The 17,379-nt window shown below is 45.3% G+C and overlaps 3 protein-coding genes across 3 annotated transcripts in view; 2 read left to right on the top strand and 1 right to left on the bottom strand.

Moving 5' to 3' along the window:
* Positions 1–1,409: 1,409 nt before the first annotated feature.
* On the top strand, positions 1,410–7,070 carry LOC137892122 (glutaryl-CoA dehydrogenase, mitochondrial-like). Its single transcript, XM_068737049.1, has 12 exons — positions 1,410–1,556; positions 1,945–2,060; positions 2,669–2,701; positions 2,840–2,980; positions 3,111–3,173; positions 3,440–3,610; positions 3,707–3,836; positions 4,620–4,836; positions 4,948–5,051; positions 5,181–5,306; positions 5,710–5,870; positions 6,005–7,070. Exons 2-12 carry the CDS (start codon positions 1,958–1,960, stop codon positions 6,076–6,078), a joined length of 1,323 nt encoding a protein of 440 aa, XP_068593150.1. The 5' UTR covers positions 1,410–1,556; positions 1,945–1,957; the 3' UTR covers positions 6,079–7,070.
* Positions 7,071–9,765: 2,695 nt separating this feature from the next.
* Positions 9,766–11,425, top strand: LOC137892127 (small integral membrane protein 44-like). Its single transcript, XM_068737055.1, has 3 exons — positions 9,766–9,854; positions 9,945–10,282; positions 10,896–11,425. Exons 2-3 carry the CDS (start codon positions 10,057–10,059, stop codon positions 11,189–11,191), a joined length of 522 nt encoding a protein of 173 aa, XP_068593156.1. The 5' UTR covers positions 9,766–9,854; positions 9,945–10,056; the 3' UTR covers positions 11,192–11,425.
* A 1,784-nt stretch (positions 11,426–13,209) lies between these two features.
* Positions 13,210–17,379, bottom strand: part of farsa (phenylalanyl-tRNA synthetase subunit alpha) — a 7,562-nt gene continuing 3,392 nt past the window's right edge. The window contains exons 6-13 of the mRNA XM_068737052.1: positions 16,479–16,607; positions 16,270–16,385; positions 16,102–16,186; positions 15,527–15,626; positions 14,993–15,161; positions 14,792–14,869; positions 14,035–14,149; positions 13,210–13,597 (exon numbers count right to left, since the gene is read on the bottom strand). Of these exons, the coding sequence (XP_068593153.1) occupies positions 13,492–13,597; positions 14,035–14,149; positions 14,792–14,869; positions 14,993–15,161; positions 15,527–15,626; positions 16,102–16,186; positions 16,270–16,385; positions 16,479–16,607 (898 nt within the window). The 3' untranslated portion in view covers positions 13,210–13,491. The remainder of the gene's footprint in view (positions 13,598–14,034; positions 14,150–14,791; positions 14,870–14,992; positions 15,162–15,526; positions 15,627–16,101; positions 16,187–16,269; positions 16,386–16,478; positions 16,608–17,379) is intronic.

The following is a 17,379-nucleotide window of genomic DNA, read 5'->3' on the forward strand; positions in this document are numbered from 1 at the left end:
TGGGTAACATTAAAGGGGCAAGCCACCAATATTTCATATCAAGTGCAGTTTCCTCACAGAGAGTAGCCTCATATTAAAACTGTGAAATCAGTTGTATAACGTCTTCTGTGGCTCTGGAGGGAGCCGTCTGAAAAAATAACCCTCGTGATGTCATCATAGGCTCGGTGACAACAAACTGGGGTCGTGGAGTTTGACAGACCAGGCAGTAAAAACACCACTGTGTTGCATATTTAGTGTGAACGTCTAAGACCTATTTTCACCGTCTTTTCAACCGGCTTGAATGCGGTTACAACGTCAACGTGTCACAAAACACCAATTTGTTTTAAAATGTTGATGGTTTGTTCAGCTGTAGGTTGAAAGAGAGATAATCATGGTTACTGTGAACTTATTTCTCCAAAGTCATATTACGCTGTCGGTGAAATGTGGTCTACATGAAGACGTGATTTCAACACATTTAATGTTTCATATAAAACGTGATAAATATGGAACTATAGACTGTGTGCTGCCAACAACAAGCTCCCAGGACACCGTAATGAGAGCAGAGTACATTCTGTCTGTTCATTCATGTAAAATAGGAGTGTGTGTTTACTGCAGGAACTTTGAGGGTGAAAGTCAAGATATCTCAGGCTCTGCTGCTTTGACTTTAACAATAATCCAAAAAGTATGGTTGATAACTTTACTGAGTTGCAATACTAAGTCACTAAACTGCTGCATATTCCCTTGAATATGTAAGCTACGTGTTGTAGCTGGTACAGATGGAGGCAGTGTAATGTATCATGCTGTAGTAGTTGTAATAGTTGCAGGAGCAACTATTGCTGTCAGATTAATATGGTGGAGCAAAACATTTTTTTCGAGGAGGTTTGTTTATTGAATGCTGCACCCTTCTGGTTTTGTTATGTCATGCTTGCACTTATGGAAAATGGCTGAATTGCAAAAATAGAGTTGTCCTCCTGCACAGAAACTTTAAAAAGTTTCAGACAACTTGTCCTTGAGTAGCTCTGTCAATGATAAGACTACAGCGTGTCAACGTCTCCCAGCAGAGAGGAGCGCTGGTGTGAGAACAACTGTGTCTGCTGTGAGGACTGGAGGGACGGCTGAACTTATTGGGAAATTGGCAGCAACTGTCAACCTCCCTTGGCCCTTTATTATTCTGGGAACTGAAACATGATTACAGCCCACACAGCCACAAGTGTCCACTCCTCCTGCCAATGAGCCAATCACAGTCGTCTGCAGTTGCTGAAGTTTTCCCCTAAAGGCAGCCATCTTCGATGATGATGATGATGGACGGCCACGGACACTTAGTTCATTCATAATGGTGATGTCACCGTCTCAATATTTTAGTTGCAGTTCTGCTTTCGCATAGAGAACACGATTGGGTGTGTGAAAAATAAACAACAGTTGGTCGTGGTTTAATCTCTGGCACATGGTGGCACGTCCAGCTTGGCGTGCTTTACGTGATGACGTCGGGTTGTGTTTTGACGTTCAGTGAGTGCGCCATCAACCTCGGTGGCAAAACAGGGAAGCCAGGACACGGACCGTCGTCCCACTTCACACAGGTAAACGCTCCTTGAACGACTGGCAGCACGTGTTTTACTGCTATTCTCAACGCGCAGCGCTCACACAGCACATTGTTACATTGTTACCGTGGTCGTACGGACGTCACGTCGTTTACGCCCGAGCTACTAGCTAGCGCTGTTAGCTTGTAGCTACAGTTACGTCACTAAACACACAGGTTCACGTTAGGTGAGCTATGATAGCTTAGCCGCCGTGACACAATACAGTGAACAATGTTACTGTTATACTTCAGTCTCTGACAGTCAGCTACACTGACCGTTAGCAGTCACTGCCATCACTTTCACTGCGAGCTACATGGTTGACCGTTCAGCACTTCAAGTTGCCAGTTTAATGGATGTGAATGAAATGTGGACTTTTTCCTTTTAATAGACTCCTCTTCATCATGGCGTTGAGAAGCGCCCTGTGTCGTCTCTTGGCGAACCCTCACAGGTGTGCCGTCATCTCAGCCTCCAGAGCACAGGGAACTGCAGCGGCTGCCAGATGTGGTACGTGCCGTGACACCAAGGCTTTCCATCCGGGTGGCTTCACTGTAATTTGCACAGGTTTTGGAGCGTTCAGCTGCAGTCCCTTACAATTACAATGCAGACAGTGGTGTGTGTGTGTGTGTGTGTGTGTGTGTGTGTGTGTGTGTGTGTGTGTGTGCGCGCGCGCGCGTGTATGTGTGTGCGTGTGTGTGTGTGTGTGGGGTGTTCAAAATCACATTTCAGAAAGTGAACAGCAGTGAGGCTACAGCTGATGTCTGTAAACATGAATGGCAATGGTGAAATTAACCTGGTAGATTAATTGCATTTTGTAGTTTTTTTACTGTTTCTTTGTTTCTGACTTAAACTATTATTTGACACCCACAGGGAAAGCTAGGTAGCTAATTCTAACCTACATTTGACACATTGCAGTCTAGTTTGAAAAAGAGTTAAAGAAGTGTGTATAATTATTACAAAATGTGAAGTAACTAAAGTCACCTTAGACAGTAGTAAATGTGCTGTAATTATACTACATGGGATTTGTAGTTCCTTAACTATTTTAGATTTTCAGGGGAAAGGTGCTATATCATTTCTTGCGTCATAATCATTTTTCTGGTTTGAATCTTCCACAGATGCCGAGAAGGTTGAGGCGAAGTCTAAAACACGTAGGTGTTAACAGCTCCTTGTCTCTGAAATCGTTGTCCGACATTTGAATTTAAGGCTCTCACCACAGCGTGTTTTTTTTTTTTTATCCGCGGTTGAAAAAAGTTTCTGAACTGTCCCTCTTCTAAATGTCTTGACAGCGAAGGTCCAGTTCAACTGGCGCGACGCCCTGAACCTGGAGGGCCTTCTGACGGAGGACGAGGTCATGATCAGAGACTCCTTCCGGACCTACTGCCAAGAGAAGCTCATGCCTCGCATCGTCATGGCGAACAGAAATGAAGGTGCGAGACCGAATGAGACCTTGATATTTGATCCGATGTGTACTGCATTATATCACCACTTTGTCAGTCTGTCGACACACTCTTAGTTGAAATAACGTCACATGACCGCTGCTTGTGTCATTCCCTTCAGTGTTCCACAGAGAGATAGTGTCAGAGATGGGAGAGATGGGGGTCCTGGGCCCGACCATTAAAGGTGAGTCTGCTTTATTTTACAGGCTGTCAACACAATGGACAATAAATGTGTTTATTGTTGAACTATAAACTGTCTATTTCTACTTGTGTGACTGTCTGAGTTGGACTTTGGCCATGTGCACAGCGGCCCTGTGTGTTTTGTTTGTTCAGTCTCTGATGGCAGTTTTTCAGCCCATTAAACCTGACTTCACTGACTCGCTTTGATTCTTTGATCTTGAATTTGATGCTTGACCGCAATAACTCCTCTCCCCGTGTGTCACCTTGAAGGCTACGGCTGTGCCGGGACGAGCTACGTGGCCTACGGTTTGATCGCCAGAGAGGTGGAGGCCGTGGACAGCGGCTATCGCTCCGTCATGAGCGTGCAGTCGTCGCTGGTCATGCACCCGATTAACGCCTACGGCACCGAGGAGCAGAAACAGAAGTACCTCCCCAAGCTGGGTGAGAGGAGGAAACGGCAGCCGCGGATATGAATGCGTAACAAAACCCGGTGACGAGTGACTGAGCTCTTGGTTTACTCCCCTCTGTCTCTCCCAGCTCGGGGGGAGATCCTCGGCTGCTTCGGCTTGACGGAGCCAAACCACGGCAGCGACCCGAGCGGCATGGAAACCAGAGCCAAGTTCAATCCGTCCAGTCGCACCTACTCCCTCACCGGCTCTAAGACCTGGTGAGTAACGGTGAACTCTAACAGATACCATCACAAGCAATCAATACCAGATGTTTCTTGAGCATCTCATTGGAGGATAAACTTGTCAGGATTTTATTGTCATCGCAGGGTTTGGACTTATCGCACAGTTTTACTCACGACGTTACATTAACAGCTCTTATTGTGCTTTCTGATTGAAGGGAGAAGTCTGAAATATATTGTCAACCAGTGCCTGGTTAGTCTGTTAAACCACTACAGACTCTGATGACTTTAGTGTTATTAACACCCAAGTGAATGTTTTAATGGAGAAAACAGTGCGATGCGTCTGATAATAGGGAAGAGCTGATTTTATATGTCTGTATTGACTCGGTTGCATTCAGTATCTGATGTTAATATCGGGTGTATTTACACAAGAGCAAACGCTGACTGATGGGTTTTATTAGTTTTGTTTTTCTAGTCATCTGATCAATTGTTTAAAATCTCAAGTCTTTAGTTGTGTTCTATGACAGTAGTTGGCCACACGGTGGAGCTCTTCACAGTTTTAGTACTGAATGAAACTTTCTTCCAGGGTTTACTAGGGTAGTATTTGATGAACGGTGGTTGTAGTTTTTTTTTTTTTTTTTTTTTATAAATTTAGAACTTCATACAAGTAAATAAGGTTATTAGAATAAATATTAGATTACAGTACAGCTGTAAAGTACTCACTGTTATAGCTGCAGTTCAGATCAATGTGGTTTACTTTGTATGGGTAAAGTCAGGCCTCCCAGTGCTCCTCCCTAACGCTCCCTTTGCCTCCGCCCTCAGGATCACCAACTCCCCGGTGGCGGACATCGCCGTCGTCTGGGCCAAGTGCGACGACGGGAAGGTCCGCGGCTTCATCTTGGAGCGCGGCATGAAGGGCCTGACGACGCCCAAGATCGAGGGCAAGTTCTCCCTGAGAGCCTCCGCCACCGGCATGATCGTCATGGACGAGGTGGAGGTGCCCGAGGAGAACCTGCTGCCCCACGTCTCCGGCCTCGCGGTGAGTGGAGCGGAGACAGTCCGGTTGTGGTAGCGATGAGTTTGTGGAACATGGTTAAGCAACTTTACGCCTTTTCTCTCAGTGTTTTACTCCCATTGCTGCTGCTTCCAGGGTCCCTTCGGCTGCCTGAACAACGCTCGCTACGGCATCGCCTGGGGCGCTCTGGGTGCTGCCGAGTTCTGCTTCCATGCGGCTCGACAGTACACACTCGACAGGTCGGACGTCCCCGTTGTCTCTGTGACGTCACATTTTGTTTGGTCAAAATGACTTTTCTTTTTCACTTTTCAGTTTGTTTCTTAACAAACACGTGGCTAACACGCCGTCGTTGTTGTCGTCTACACCAGAATCCAGTTTGGCGTGCCGCTGGCCAGGAATCAGCTGATGCAGAAGAAAATGGCCGACATGCTGACGGAGATCACCGTCGGCCTGCAGGCCTGTCTGCAGCTGGGAAGACTCATCGATGCTAAAAGGTAAAGACGACTTCGTCCTCTGAAGGAGGTGTATTAGACGGGTCTCACCTCTTTCAGGAGGAGGAGGAGGAAGAAGTATTTTCTCCTTTGGTTCTCATCAGGGTCATGAAATAGTTTGATAGGCTACTGTGTCTCTTTTTGGTGTCGAGTACAGGCATTGCAGATACAACTAAACATAAAGTGCATCTGAGGCTGATGGGATTTGTAAGTTTTGCAGGTATTTTGTCAGAAAGCAAAAGTGCTGGAAACTGAAAATGTGACCAGATGATGGCGCTAGATGAAGGGTTAAAGTGATCACCACAGTTATTCAAATTCATCCTGAGAGAAGTAGTCTGTAGTTAGAATAGTTCAGCCGGGACCGGAGCGGTTGACGCCGGACTAACGGCGGTTGTTCTCTTCACAGAGCGGCTCCGGAGATGATCTCCATGCTGAAGAGGAACAGCTGCGGTAAAAGCCTCGACATCGCCAGGCAGGCCAGAGACATGCTGGGAGGAAACGGCATCGCCGACGAGTACCACATCATCCGCCACGTCATGAACCTGGAGGCTGTCAACACGTACGAAGGTGAGATGAGAAATGCTCACGCACACAATAACGTGGGATAATGCCAATGTGTTTGGGTTATAGTCCGCTTTTGAGCAGATTATGCAACGATATGCAATTTCTTTGATTTGATCACGGTCCGTCTCCTCCTCCAGGTACCCATGACATCCACGCCCTGATCCTGGGCAGAGCCATCACAGGACTGCAGTCCTTCACTGTGGGCAAATAGTGCCGACCTCATCCCGCCAAACAACAGCTGGCAGAAATGAAACTCGCATGTCAACTCATGAGTTCCCATCTGGATCGTGACGATGTTTGTTTTCACTCAGGCTTAATAGGATATATATATATATATATTTGAGTGCTTTATTTTGAGAGAAAGAACAAGTCGTTATTTAAGTGTGTCGGAACTTGCGGACTTGAAGTGTGATTAATTCAGAAGTTGATTTTTCCAACTCAAAAAAAAAAAAGGGCTATTTTTCTACTCTTCATCACAACCCTATGAGGTGTTTCCTCAGCTCCCATAATGCACCATTGTAGCGACAAAGTCATTGTACAGTCTTTCATGGACGTTCCTGTCGTGAAGCATTGACGGTTGTGAATGAGGTCCCGTTCTAGAGTTGCTGCTGGTTACTTTAACATGATACTGCTATTATAAAAAGGTAAACGTTTAAATGCCACCTGTTTCAAACTGCATGTGAAGCGTTTCTCTACAGATCACGTACTACTGGGAGCTATTTTGTCTCTGAGATGTCGTAGCGCTGCATCATCTGCCAGGGGTCAAGGATGGAGATCAGAGCGTAAATGAATCAAAGTTATGTAAGTTTATGGAGTGTGTGAGTTTGATATGGTAGGCCACACCCCTCCAGCCAGCTGTTAGTTCACTCTCAGTACGACATGAATACGAGGGGTTGTGAGACTATTAATGAGGGAGGATCTGCTTTGTATTCATATTTTGGACTTTTCTCTGTTCTTTGGAGCCTCAAACAGTTTTATTAATTGAAATGAATCCCTCTGAGAAGTTAAGATCCATTTAAATCAAAATTTTGGCATATCTGATAATTTTGTCTTAAATAGTCTCAATTGTCACGTACTATGATCTCATCATTTTTTGACTTATAAAGTGAAAATTCCTTTCAAAGAATCTTTAAACTGTCTTGAAGTGTCATAATTCTGTCTAAAAGAAGTTGTAATTCTGACATAAAGCAATAACTACACAGATTTGTACTAAAGTGTCAGGACTTTTCTTTAAGTTTCACTTGTTTTATTTTGAAATATTGTGTGATTTGTTGGGCCTCAAACTGTTGTTAAATGTAAAACATAACAGACATTTTTTATAGACGCCGACACGTGGCGAGTGCTTGAACACAGACGCACTTTGCCCTTTTCATCTCTCGCTGACATCCCTGCTCCCTCCGTCTCTAACCTCACTTCACGTCCCTGAACCCTCACAGCATGATCACGTCACCGAGCAGATAATCTGTTTGTGTCTCTGGTTCTCTGTAAATCCATCAGGGCGTGAGGGATGAGATAAAGACCTCCGTCCTCTGCGCTTCATCGCATGTCTGCCACTTTTAAGTGGAAGTGAACTAAAAGAGCCGGCAAATCCCCGGTCGTATGCGATGGCGTGTTCATGGAGCTTACATAAGGAAATAGCTTTTTTCCATTATTTACTTTTTTTGGACCTACGGCCTCTCATCTGTCAGAGAGAGAGACTCTCTCATAGCCTCTCATCCAGACATCAACAGTGTCTATGGCCGTCTAATTCTCCAATAATTAGAATTCTTTTCACCTTAAATAATCATCTGGATTATAACCTAAGGCACATCTTCAGTTTAAATTTAAGGGCTTAGTGGATGCAGATGATTTGGACGTAGATCTTACTTCCTGGTGTGACTTGGTCCTGGATGTGGTGGGCAGGGTGGGTCAGCAGTTACCAAAGGAAACCTCAAGGTTCCTGGTCCTCCTCCTGGTCCTCCTTCTGTCCAGAGACATGCGAGGTAAACCACAAACTCTAAATTATCCAAAGGTGACATCATCAATGGGGTTGTCTGTTAGCCCAGTCATACACTTTAGACCAGGGGTCGGCGACCTTAGTGATACGAAGCGCCATTTTTAAATGTGTCATAATCAACATTCAGGCCAAGTTGGATTATGATGTCAAAATTCCAATCCAAGCAACGTGCATTGCAACGTTTTTAGGAAAAACATTTTTCTCCCATAATCAGGACGTAGTAATTATATATGAGAGCACTTTAAAACGAGAATGCTGCCATCTTTATGAGAACTCCCACGTCGGAGTTGAAATCATTAATCGTACCAACCGAACTTGTTCAAACGGCAATAAACTTCAATTCTGCAAAGAAGGCAACCGGTGCTAGCCAATCAGAGGCAGCGCAGGGCGGGGCTTCACGGAAAGCTGCTTTGAGGGGGGGGGGGAGCATCAAACTACTGTAAATAGCAGGTCGCACAACTGTCAATGGCTGTGAAAGACGTTGTTTGGTATATGGATGAGTTCAACAAAAAGCTCTCACTTACTACTAGTGGGCTTTAGGTTAAGCTGCCAATGGCGGCCTGAGGGCCTAAGGTTACCGACCCCTGCTTTAGACCATTATCTGGGATTTGGATGACTAGTAAAACAGAATGGCGTCGTTTCCTAAAGGCTGCATTACAACTGACTGATTATTATCTGAATTTAACTGACTAACTGTTTGGTCACTGAATCCTGGTTCTTGACCAGTAGGAACTCTAATGTCAGTGGGATCTGTGATTAGAACGTATCCACAGATAAGTCCTCACCTGCCCAGATGTTGTGAAGAAGATCTTTGAGCGCATCTCATGTCAGCTGCCCCCACCGGTGGATCTCACCATGACTTTGGCGACAAAAGCGTTGGTTGGTCCACCCCCAGTGGCGGTCCAGGTCTGCCCAATGTGGTGCCAGGCAGGGTCTAACATAGGGTCTCATCCTGCCCCTTGATGCACCAACAGGTCCTGCCTCCGGTGGTGGGTCCCGTCCCTGGATGCATTTCTGCCAGTTTGTCCCATTTGTTTGCAACACTGCAACGGGAAAAAATGTTCATCCCAAATATACAAATACCACGTCTGTTTCTGTCATTATTTGTGTTTATTTATTTACTTAATTTAAATTAATTAAATTAGTATATATATATATATATATATATACTGTATATATATATACACAGTATATATATATATATATATATATATATATATATATATATATAGACATACAGTATATATATATATATATATATATTTTTTTTTTTTTACCTCTTATTAATATTCTTTTTAATTAATATTCTTTTTGTGTATGTATGTATGTATGTATGTATGTATGTATGTATGTATGTATATGTTGTATATTTATATGTTGTATATTTATATGTTTAATATTTATATCTAGATATGTGTTCACTACTTGCTAAATTACTATGACTATTATTACTGCTGTTATTATTTTACCACGTGCCTTGTTTTGGAGGACTTATGTCAGGGACTGTTCTATTTTGTTAAAAATGTAAAAAATTAAATATAAAGTAAAAATTAAAATTAAATAAATTAAAAAAACATTTGACAAGACATCCCCAACTACAAAACAAGGTCAATGCAAACTCACTAACCGGCTTGGACCGGCTCTAACAGCTCCTCTACGCATCGGAAACAAAGGGCCTGATTGATTTTCCTACGAGGTGATTTCTCGGTATTTGGGGGAATTAAGGACACGACGACAGCGGCGCGCGAACCTGTCCTTGAGGACAGACTTCGAAGCAGACGAGTCGCCCGAGTGGGCGGAGCTGACGAGTTCATACCCGCCGGAGAGAAGGGCGCGCGCTTCATTTCAGCACCAAGGACAGAGGCGGCTCGCGCGCTGAACGCATCAGACGAGGAACACGAGCAACTCACCCGCTGAACTCTTAGGAGTCAGTGGAACCGAGAATTAGCATTCACTCACACGTCTGGATGGATTTGTAGCTTCGAAATAAGGTTAGAAATGAAGTTCAAAGTATTAAAAGCTGTGACCCACGTTCCTTTTTTGTCTTTTTTTTACACGTTTTCTCTTGTTTTTCTTTGCAGGAATTTCCCATTTTCCCATGACCATCACTCTCATGACTCCGTCCAGGTCCGAGTGAGGAGGAAGGAGACGAAAAAGAAAGTCGCTCTCGGTTGGAATAACACGTCCCTAATCATGGACGGCGTAATACCCGGCTTGAACTTCACCCTTTCAGCGAAGGGTTACGCGCTACTACCGCCCACAGAAGAGCCTCTGTACAGGCAGTACAAGCCCGCAGTGAAGGACCTCGTCCCTCTGCCCAAGGCGGTGGTGTATGTGCTCATGGCGGTGCTGGTAGTCGTTGGTGTCGCCTATGCCATCGTGGGACATCTCATCAAGGATCTGGCTATCGACATAGCAGGTAATCGCTTCCCGGAAATTAAAAGTGTAAGATGTAAATTAAGAGTTTTTAAGTCAAGTATTTAACATAGAGTGAAATGTATGGATTTCTGTATTAATATCTCATACGAGGCTTCGGTAGCCGAGCTGTTGGTGATCAATATGATCATAATGTGACGTTAAGGTCAAAGGTTACTCAAGATCAGGTCTAATCACATGCTCCCACAAAGAAGAACCCTTTATTAACATGTTCATTTGAGCTTGAACTGGATGTTATGCATCACTATTATTATCATTGTTCACCCATTCATTTTAGCAGCTTTTTCACCATTTAACTAACTTAGCTCAACCGTTTACTCGCCGCTTTAAGTTAACTATTTCAGCTGCTCAGTTTTAGCTAACGCTACACCGCCATTTAATTACACAATCAGCTATTTTATTCATTACGTTGAGCTAAAGTTTGAACTCATCTGCCCGCTTGCTAATTGTTGTAACTACTTTAAAACGCTTAGTGTTCAGGCGTTACAGTGGATTCATTATTGTGAATATCTTTTTTTTTTTATCAAACGCATATCGTTAACTTTAAATATAAAACAATTCTCTCCAACAATTGGATCCCTGTCTGTCTTATTTAGAGTGTGTGTTGGGCCCGACCGGTGACGAAGAGAAGGAGAAGGAAAACAACCGCCAGGCCATGGCCTCCAGCCACCCCCCTCCAGTGCACCCATTCGCCCACAACGCCTTCCACGTGTGGGACCAGGACGACGTGGTCATCCCTCTGCCCCAGACCGAGAGCCCCCAGGTCAGCCCCATCCTGCTGGCCGCCATCCCCTACATCCCCTCTTTCTTCCCGCACACGCACAGCCCAACGAGCTACAGCTCGCTGGCGTTCTCCAACAGCCCGGGGCCGGTCCGGGACTTCAGCATCTGACCCCGTGATCGCGAACAGCCTTGAGGATGAGGCGTTGGAACCGACAGCGCACATAAAACACAAGCAGATGTGACTTTTAATGCGTAACCGAGGAGGCCGGTAAGATTCCTTCTTCCATGCGAATGATTTCTCAGAATTACGCAGCGTGACTGGAGAGTGTCTCACACATCATGTCAACAGAGAAGTCAGACCCCCTGAGAAGGGGAACCCAAGGACAGAAGGTATTACCGGAGGTCACTGGACATTGTCTCTGCGTGCCTGAGTCTCACAGAGAAGCTGTTAGATTATGTTCATAGATGTTTTCTTTCTCTCAGAGTATAAAGTGTGTCCTATTTACGGATCTTACTGGTGTTGTTTTCTGTTGCTCATGTAAAAAGCAGATCGGACTGTTTGGCGGAGGCTTTCGACATGATCAGAGTCAACAAAGCCGTGTCCGGGCTGTCAACCAACCAGCTGGCTGTCTCCCACGCTGCAGAGTAAAATGTTATTTCAAGGTACCAAAGGATTAGCTTAAGACGAAGACTTAACGGAGTTCCAGCAATTCAACAAGTACAAAACACGACTTAATCCCGCAGCCTTTACCTGCAGGCGTCACACGCACTCAGGGATTCCCCCCCAGCATGCCACATAACTACACATTATGTGGCATGCTGGGAAATTGTGTTAATTTTCTCATTTAGAACAAGCTCACAGCAACTTCTATTCTCAGACGTCAATTTATTATTAATAAATCACTTAAGTTAAATCACAGTTTATGTTGCAGCTTCGGTTTGTTTGGAATTTAGTTCATAATTTAAATAAAAGCAGCCAATGTTATATTTTAAATCCAAAACAGTGGCATGGTCTACTTGCGTTTAGTAATATTTTTTTTTTTTTTGGAATCAGAGGTCAAATATTCTTGGTAGTTTTGATCCTTTGCAGCCAAACTGAACCCAGAAAGTGAACAACTCCTGCTGATGTCATGTGGTCCGTTCTCCCAGCGAGAGATTAGGAAGTTCATTTCAGCGCTGAACGTCTCTGAAAACTTCACAGGGCGCCTTCATAGGAAATGAGATGAATTGCTTTCAACATGTGGTTATAGAATGAGATTGCATAATTAAAAAAAAAAAAAAAAGAAAGTCATTTACAGGGGACTCAGGGTTACCATGGGGATCAAACGCAGCTAAAATGAACTAAATTCACAGGATTTCCAAGAAGCGGCTCTTTACATGTAAACACGGGGGCCCGGTGTGGAAACTCAGGGAGACAAACGCTACCGGACGTAAGGTTGTTAAAGGTGTGAAGATCAACTGTAATCCCACAATCCCAAACACAGCCGCAGCTTCTTTTCCATCGCAGACGCGACAAACCTACGACGCAACTGGATACAAAAACGCCCCATAATATGCATTTGTAAATCAGCGCGAATCCACAAATCAGGACGTTTGAATCATACATTTGCGATCTGGGTGGTTTGGAGACATTGAAGATTCACATTCTAAGAAACCTTACAGATATTCTAAATATATCAAATCAAGGTCCATTCACATTATACACTGTTTTCTACATCGGGTGTTGTGCAGATACTTACATCCTGGTGTCTGCTGCTGTTCGTGATAAACACACCAGCAGCTACAAAACCTGAATTTAAATCCTCACTCCGTTAGAACCGTTTTGTTCTTGCGGTAGGAGGTGCTTGATAACGAGAAGCTGTTCCACTGAGACAGAACCCAACCATCATTACTGTTATTAAATACACCTGGGCCAAAAACACACGTCAGCAAGCTAGCCGTCTAGCATCGCAGCTAATCGCAGAAATGAGCTTTTCCACCGAGCTCTAAGGAGACTCTTTTGAGGGTTCAAACCTTCTTCTCGGTCACAGGGCAGCGAGGTGAGGAGGCCGGTCCAACCTTACAGAACCAAGTCAGACAGGAGGTGGGAAATATAATGTAACTTTCATTTTCTTAAAGTCGTAGAGAACCTCAGATCATAAATGCGTCACGTTTACGACAACAAACACACAAGTCGGGTTGTACTGGTACGTTGAAAAAGTATTTTATTGAACCCTTTTTTCATGTACAAGTAGAAACTGGAGCACGGTGATGTAAAGGAGAGAAGAAGAAGCTGTTCTCACACTGATGTGATGTCCAGTCATAAGTTCATACAGACGCTGCTCCTGTGTGTTAAAAGGCCTTAAAACAGCTTCCTGTGGTCTGTCTCAAGAGTTTAGGGGGAAAACAAAACCAACCGGGTTCAACCAGCCGAGCTCAGACCGGGAGCAGCAACTGGGGTGAGGCGTGGAGACGAGGTGTGGGGGGACCTCAGGACTCCAGTCGACATAAGGGGCTGTCGTAGACCATCTGCAGGTTCACCTTGTGTCCCACCAGCTCCCTGATGTTGTTGATGCCGTATTTGATCATGGTGGGCCTGCGGGTCAGAGGAGAAGCTGTTGTTGTTGTTGTTGTTGTTGTTGTTGTTGTTGTTACGTGTAAACGCAGACGTAACAGAGGCCAAAGTGGTTTGTGTTGTGTCCTAATCCAGGTCTCATGTGTCAGAGCAAAGACACAGGACAGCTCAAACTCAGGATATGAAATCATTTGAATAAATAGTACATTTTAAATAGTTTCTAAGCAGGAATAACCCTGAACATGTGAGATGTGGGTCAGACAGACGGGAGCTCTGTGGCCACACAGCGAGAGCACTGAAGACGCACACCTTTAATCCTCCAACGGAATGAGATTAACATCGAGCTGAAGTCTGTACAGACATGCAGATGTGCTCCTGTTGACCCGACTGTAAAATAAAGACCGGGTCAGTTTTGAGTGAGTGAGTGTGTGTGTGTGAGAGTGTGTGTGTGTGTTCACCTCTCCAGAGACAGCCCCCAGGCGATTACAGACACGTCCTCAGGGAGACCCATGGGCAGCAGCATCTCTGGTCTGAAGACCCCGGAGTTCCCCACCTCCACCCACTTCTTCAGTCCTGAGTGAACGGAGAGAGACTTTCATTTACACTCAAATTAGACACGAACCACAAAAACACAACGGTCCTATGAAAGGCAGGGAGATGTTGAGAAACCGGGATTAAAGGTTTTCAGGCTGTAACAGATAAAATAACAGATTATTCAACCCAAACCTACAATGTTCCTAAAAACACTCAGAGTGCACACCACCTGTGATCACCTTCACAGAATGTGGTATTTATTGTAACTACTTTTACATTGATCATTTACAGTCTGTGTCGTCTGTCATAGGGACTAATTAGACTTCTGTTTTACTCGATGTCTTTCTGTTTGTCTACTCGTATTTAAATCAATACAACACATCGACAGCAGCAGCAGCAGTAGTAGTAGTAGAAGCAAGAGTCAGAAGCAGAGACTGCAGCTACTGTGACCTTGTGATCTGCTAAGCTAGTTAGCATTAGCAGGTGTTTAGTTGGGGGCTTTTCCTCAGTCATGATTGGATTTAGCTGCTGTCTCAGGTAGTTGTGGAGCAACGAAGAATTTCACTTCGTCAAATGGACGACAGCTCGGGGACATTTAGCTTAAGACATTTTAACTCATGTTTGAATATATATATATATATATATTTTTATATATACACACACTGCTGTGGAGCACTTTACCTTCATGGTAGCTGAACACCTCCATGCTGGGCTCTGTGTACGGGTTGTAGGCGGGCTTGAAGCGCAGTTTGGTAATTCCTAGAAAAGAAAACCGGATTAGTTTGGCGTGAAAAAAGAAAAAGGCAGACGACAATCAGCAAAGGCGTTTCATGCCTCTAGTAAAACAATGTAGTTCTCAGCCCCCTCGCCCCCCCCCCTCACCCAGCTTGGTGAAGAACTCGTGCAGCGTGCCCATGAGGTCCCCCAGTGTGAGCCCGTGGTCGGCCACCACGCCCTCGATCTGGTGGAACTCGGCCAGATGTGTGGCGTCCAGCGTCTCGTTCCTGAACACGCGGTCGATGGAGAAATACTTGACGGGGGTGAACTTCTCCTGGTGGAGGGAGAGAAGGGCGTCACGCGTACAGAAGTGTGCGGACGCCTCAACGTGATTGGTGAACATCTTAGTTTAAACTGTGCTGCTGTCCACAGTAAAAAAAACAAAAACAACGTAGATTCCTGCTTAAAACAGAAACTACTTCATCTCAATGGTGAACGGAGGACGAGTTGGGGAAAGAAGCTGCTCTGTAGCCACCTTTTTCACAACACGGTGGAAGAATTCAATCCTATTAGTATCTATTTTTGGGAACTTGCCAAGCCGTGTATGTGAAGCAGCCGGGCCGGGGGCCTGGTTTAAAAAGTCCGCAGTGACTTCGCGGCCGTTATAAACCGAGTGCGTGTGCTTCGTGTGCGACTCGCCTGCTGAGCCAGTTTGTACAGCATGCGTGCGCTGACGGCCGTGGTGTGAGTGCGGAGGATGTTCTTCTGAGCCTCCTCGATCTTCCAGTCGTATTTGTACCTGAAACACAGCAGCGCGTTAGATGAGCAGTCACAGGCTGTGTGGAAAGCCGTTTAAAAGAGAAAAGCGGCCGCATGTCATGTGGATGTCGGATCAGTGGTCAATGTAGTCGATCGAGGCGATGAAAGCCCTTTACCAGGGTTGTGTTGACTGAGAAACGTATTGCATCTCGGGTTTCGAGTCACGGATCGGATCAACACAGAACAAAAAAGGGAGCGAATATAACTTCTAGAGATCACGATCATATGCTTCCAATCCCGATCGCAGATCATCGATGATCCTTACAAACAACAACATACAATTGAGGTTATGTTATGAAATAAAAGATAACATTTCTATTGAAAAATTTGAAGTTTTAATGATGTATCAAAAGCTGCTTAAAAACTGTATTTCACACCATCAACACCGACTGGACATCCACATGAACAGGTGGCGGTTCTTCCCTTTCTAAATTGGACTCCTGATGGTGTCTCACCCTTGTGAGCCGTAGCCTCCCTCTGAGTGGACCTTCTTCACCCTCTCCAGGTAGTCCTGAGGGAACTCATGGGCGAGCGCTGGGTCTGGGGAAGAAAACGACAACACGTTTCGGTGTAAATGACCATCAATGGTGACTTGGACACAGAGAGAGAAAACGGAGCCTCACCGGACAGGAAGAAGGTGTCGTGCTGGTCTCTGGCCGGGTGCTGCTGAGGCTGGAACAGGGAGTCGAAGTTCCAGAAAGAGCTCTCTATGAAGTTGTTGGTCGGCATCTCCGTGAAGCTACGGGAAGCAGAGTGTTCGTGTGATTTATTTATTAGTGTGTGTGTGTGTGTGTGTGTGTGTGTGTTTTGATATTTACAGCCTCTCGCTCACCCCATCTCCAGGAAGATCTGCCTGAACTGTGTTCGCACCTTCATCAGCGGGTGCATGTGGCCGCAGTCCGGGGCCACGCCCATGGCCTCGAAGTTGTAGGGCTTAAACTTCTTCTCTTTCCAGCTGCCACTGCAACGCAACGCGAGCGAGAAGAAAGCCGTTAGGGGAGGAGTCTGGAAAGGGACTCAGCCGTTTGTCCTTAATTCGTCATCGTCAGCAGGTTTTAACCGACGATACGTAATATTTCTCCCGACTCGTTTGAGCATTTATTAATCTGCAGCTGAGGTTGAGAGCATCAGTCGGCTTCAGCGTCACGCTGAAATATTTGGGGCGGAGGAGGAACATCTGGATGCTGCTTTTAACTAAATCCCCTCTGTGATGCGATTTTAATGAAAACCTTTTCATTCCGGTCGCATTTGAATGCCTCATTAAGGCTTAACACTAGAGGGGAAAACAATAAGCTTGCTAACGTGTCCCTTCATCATTGTAGTTAAAATGGTCCTCTGACGAGCTGGAATCTATAGTTTTCAGGTAGCTACAGGCTTTTTCTAAACGTTTCAGCCCTTGCTTACATATTGTGGGGCCAAAGGTTTCCCCCTCCGGTGGGCGTGGTTTACACGGCGTGATGCGTGGCGCTCCGTCGCTACACTAGAATCCATTTCTGCTAATAAATCCCCCAAAATCCTTTACAGTGGTGGTCGTGGTCGTCGTTTTGTCCAGCCCTGCCTTTAGCGCAAAGTCCTCGTCTTTGGACTTGCACCCTTTTTATGGGCGGAGGTTTCTCTGTGTCCTTCTGTCCGAGTCCCTGAACGCACCGTCACTGACAGACGGAGGAGGGCAGACGGGACAGGTTTTCTTTAAGCTGTGTTCAGCCGTGTGTAAACATTTTGAAGTGAAACTA

Source organism: Cebidichthys violaceus, unplaced genomic scaffold (assembly GCF_023349555.1).
Source record: "Cebidichthys violaceus isolate CVI_PGR_0920_01 unplaced genomic scaffold, fCebVio1.0.p SCAF_75, whole genome shotgun sequence".
NCBI lineage: Eukaryota > Metazoa > Chordata > Actinopteri > Perciformes > Stichaeidae > Cebidichthys > Cebidichthys violaceus.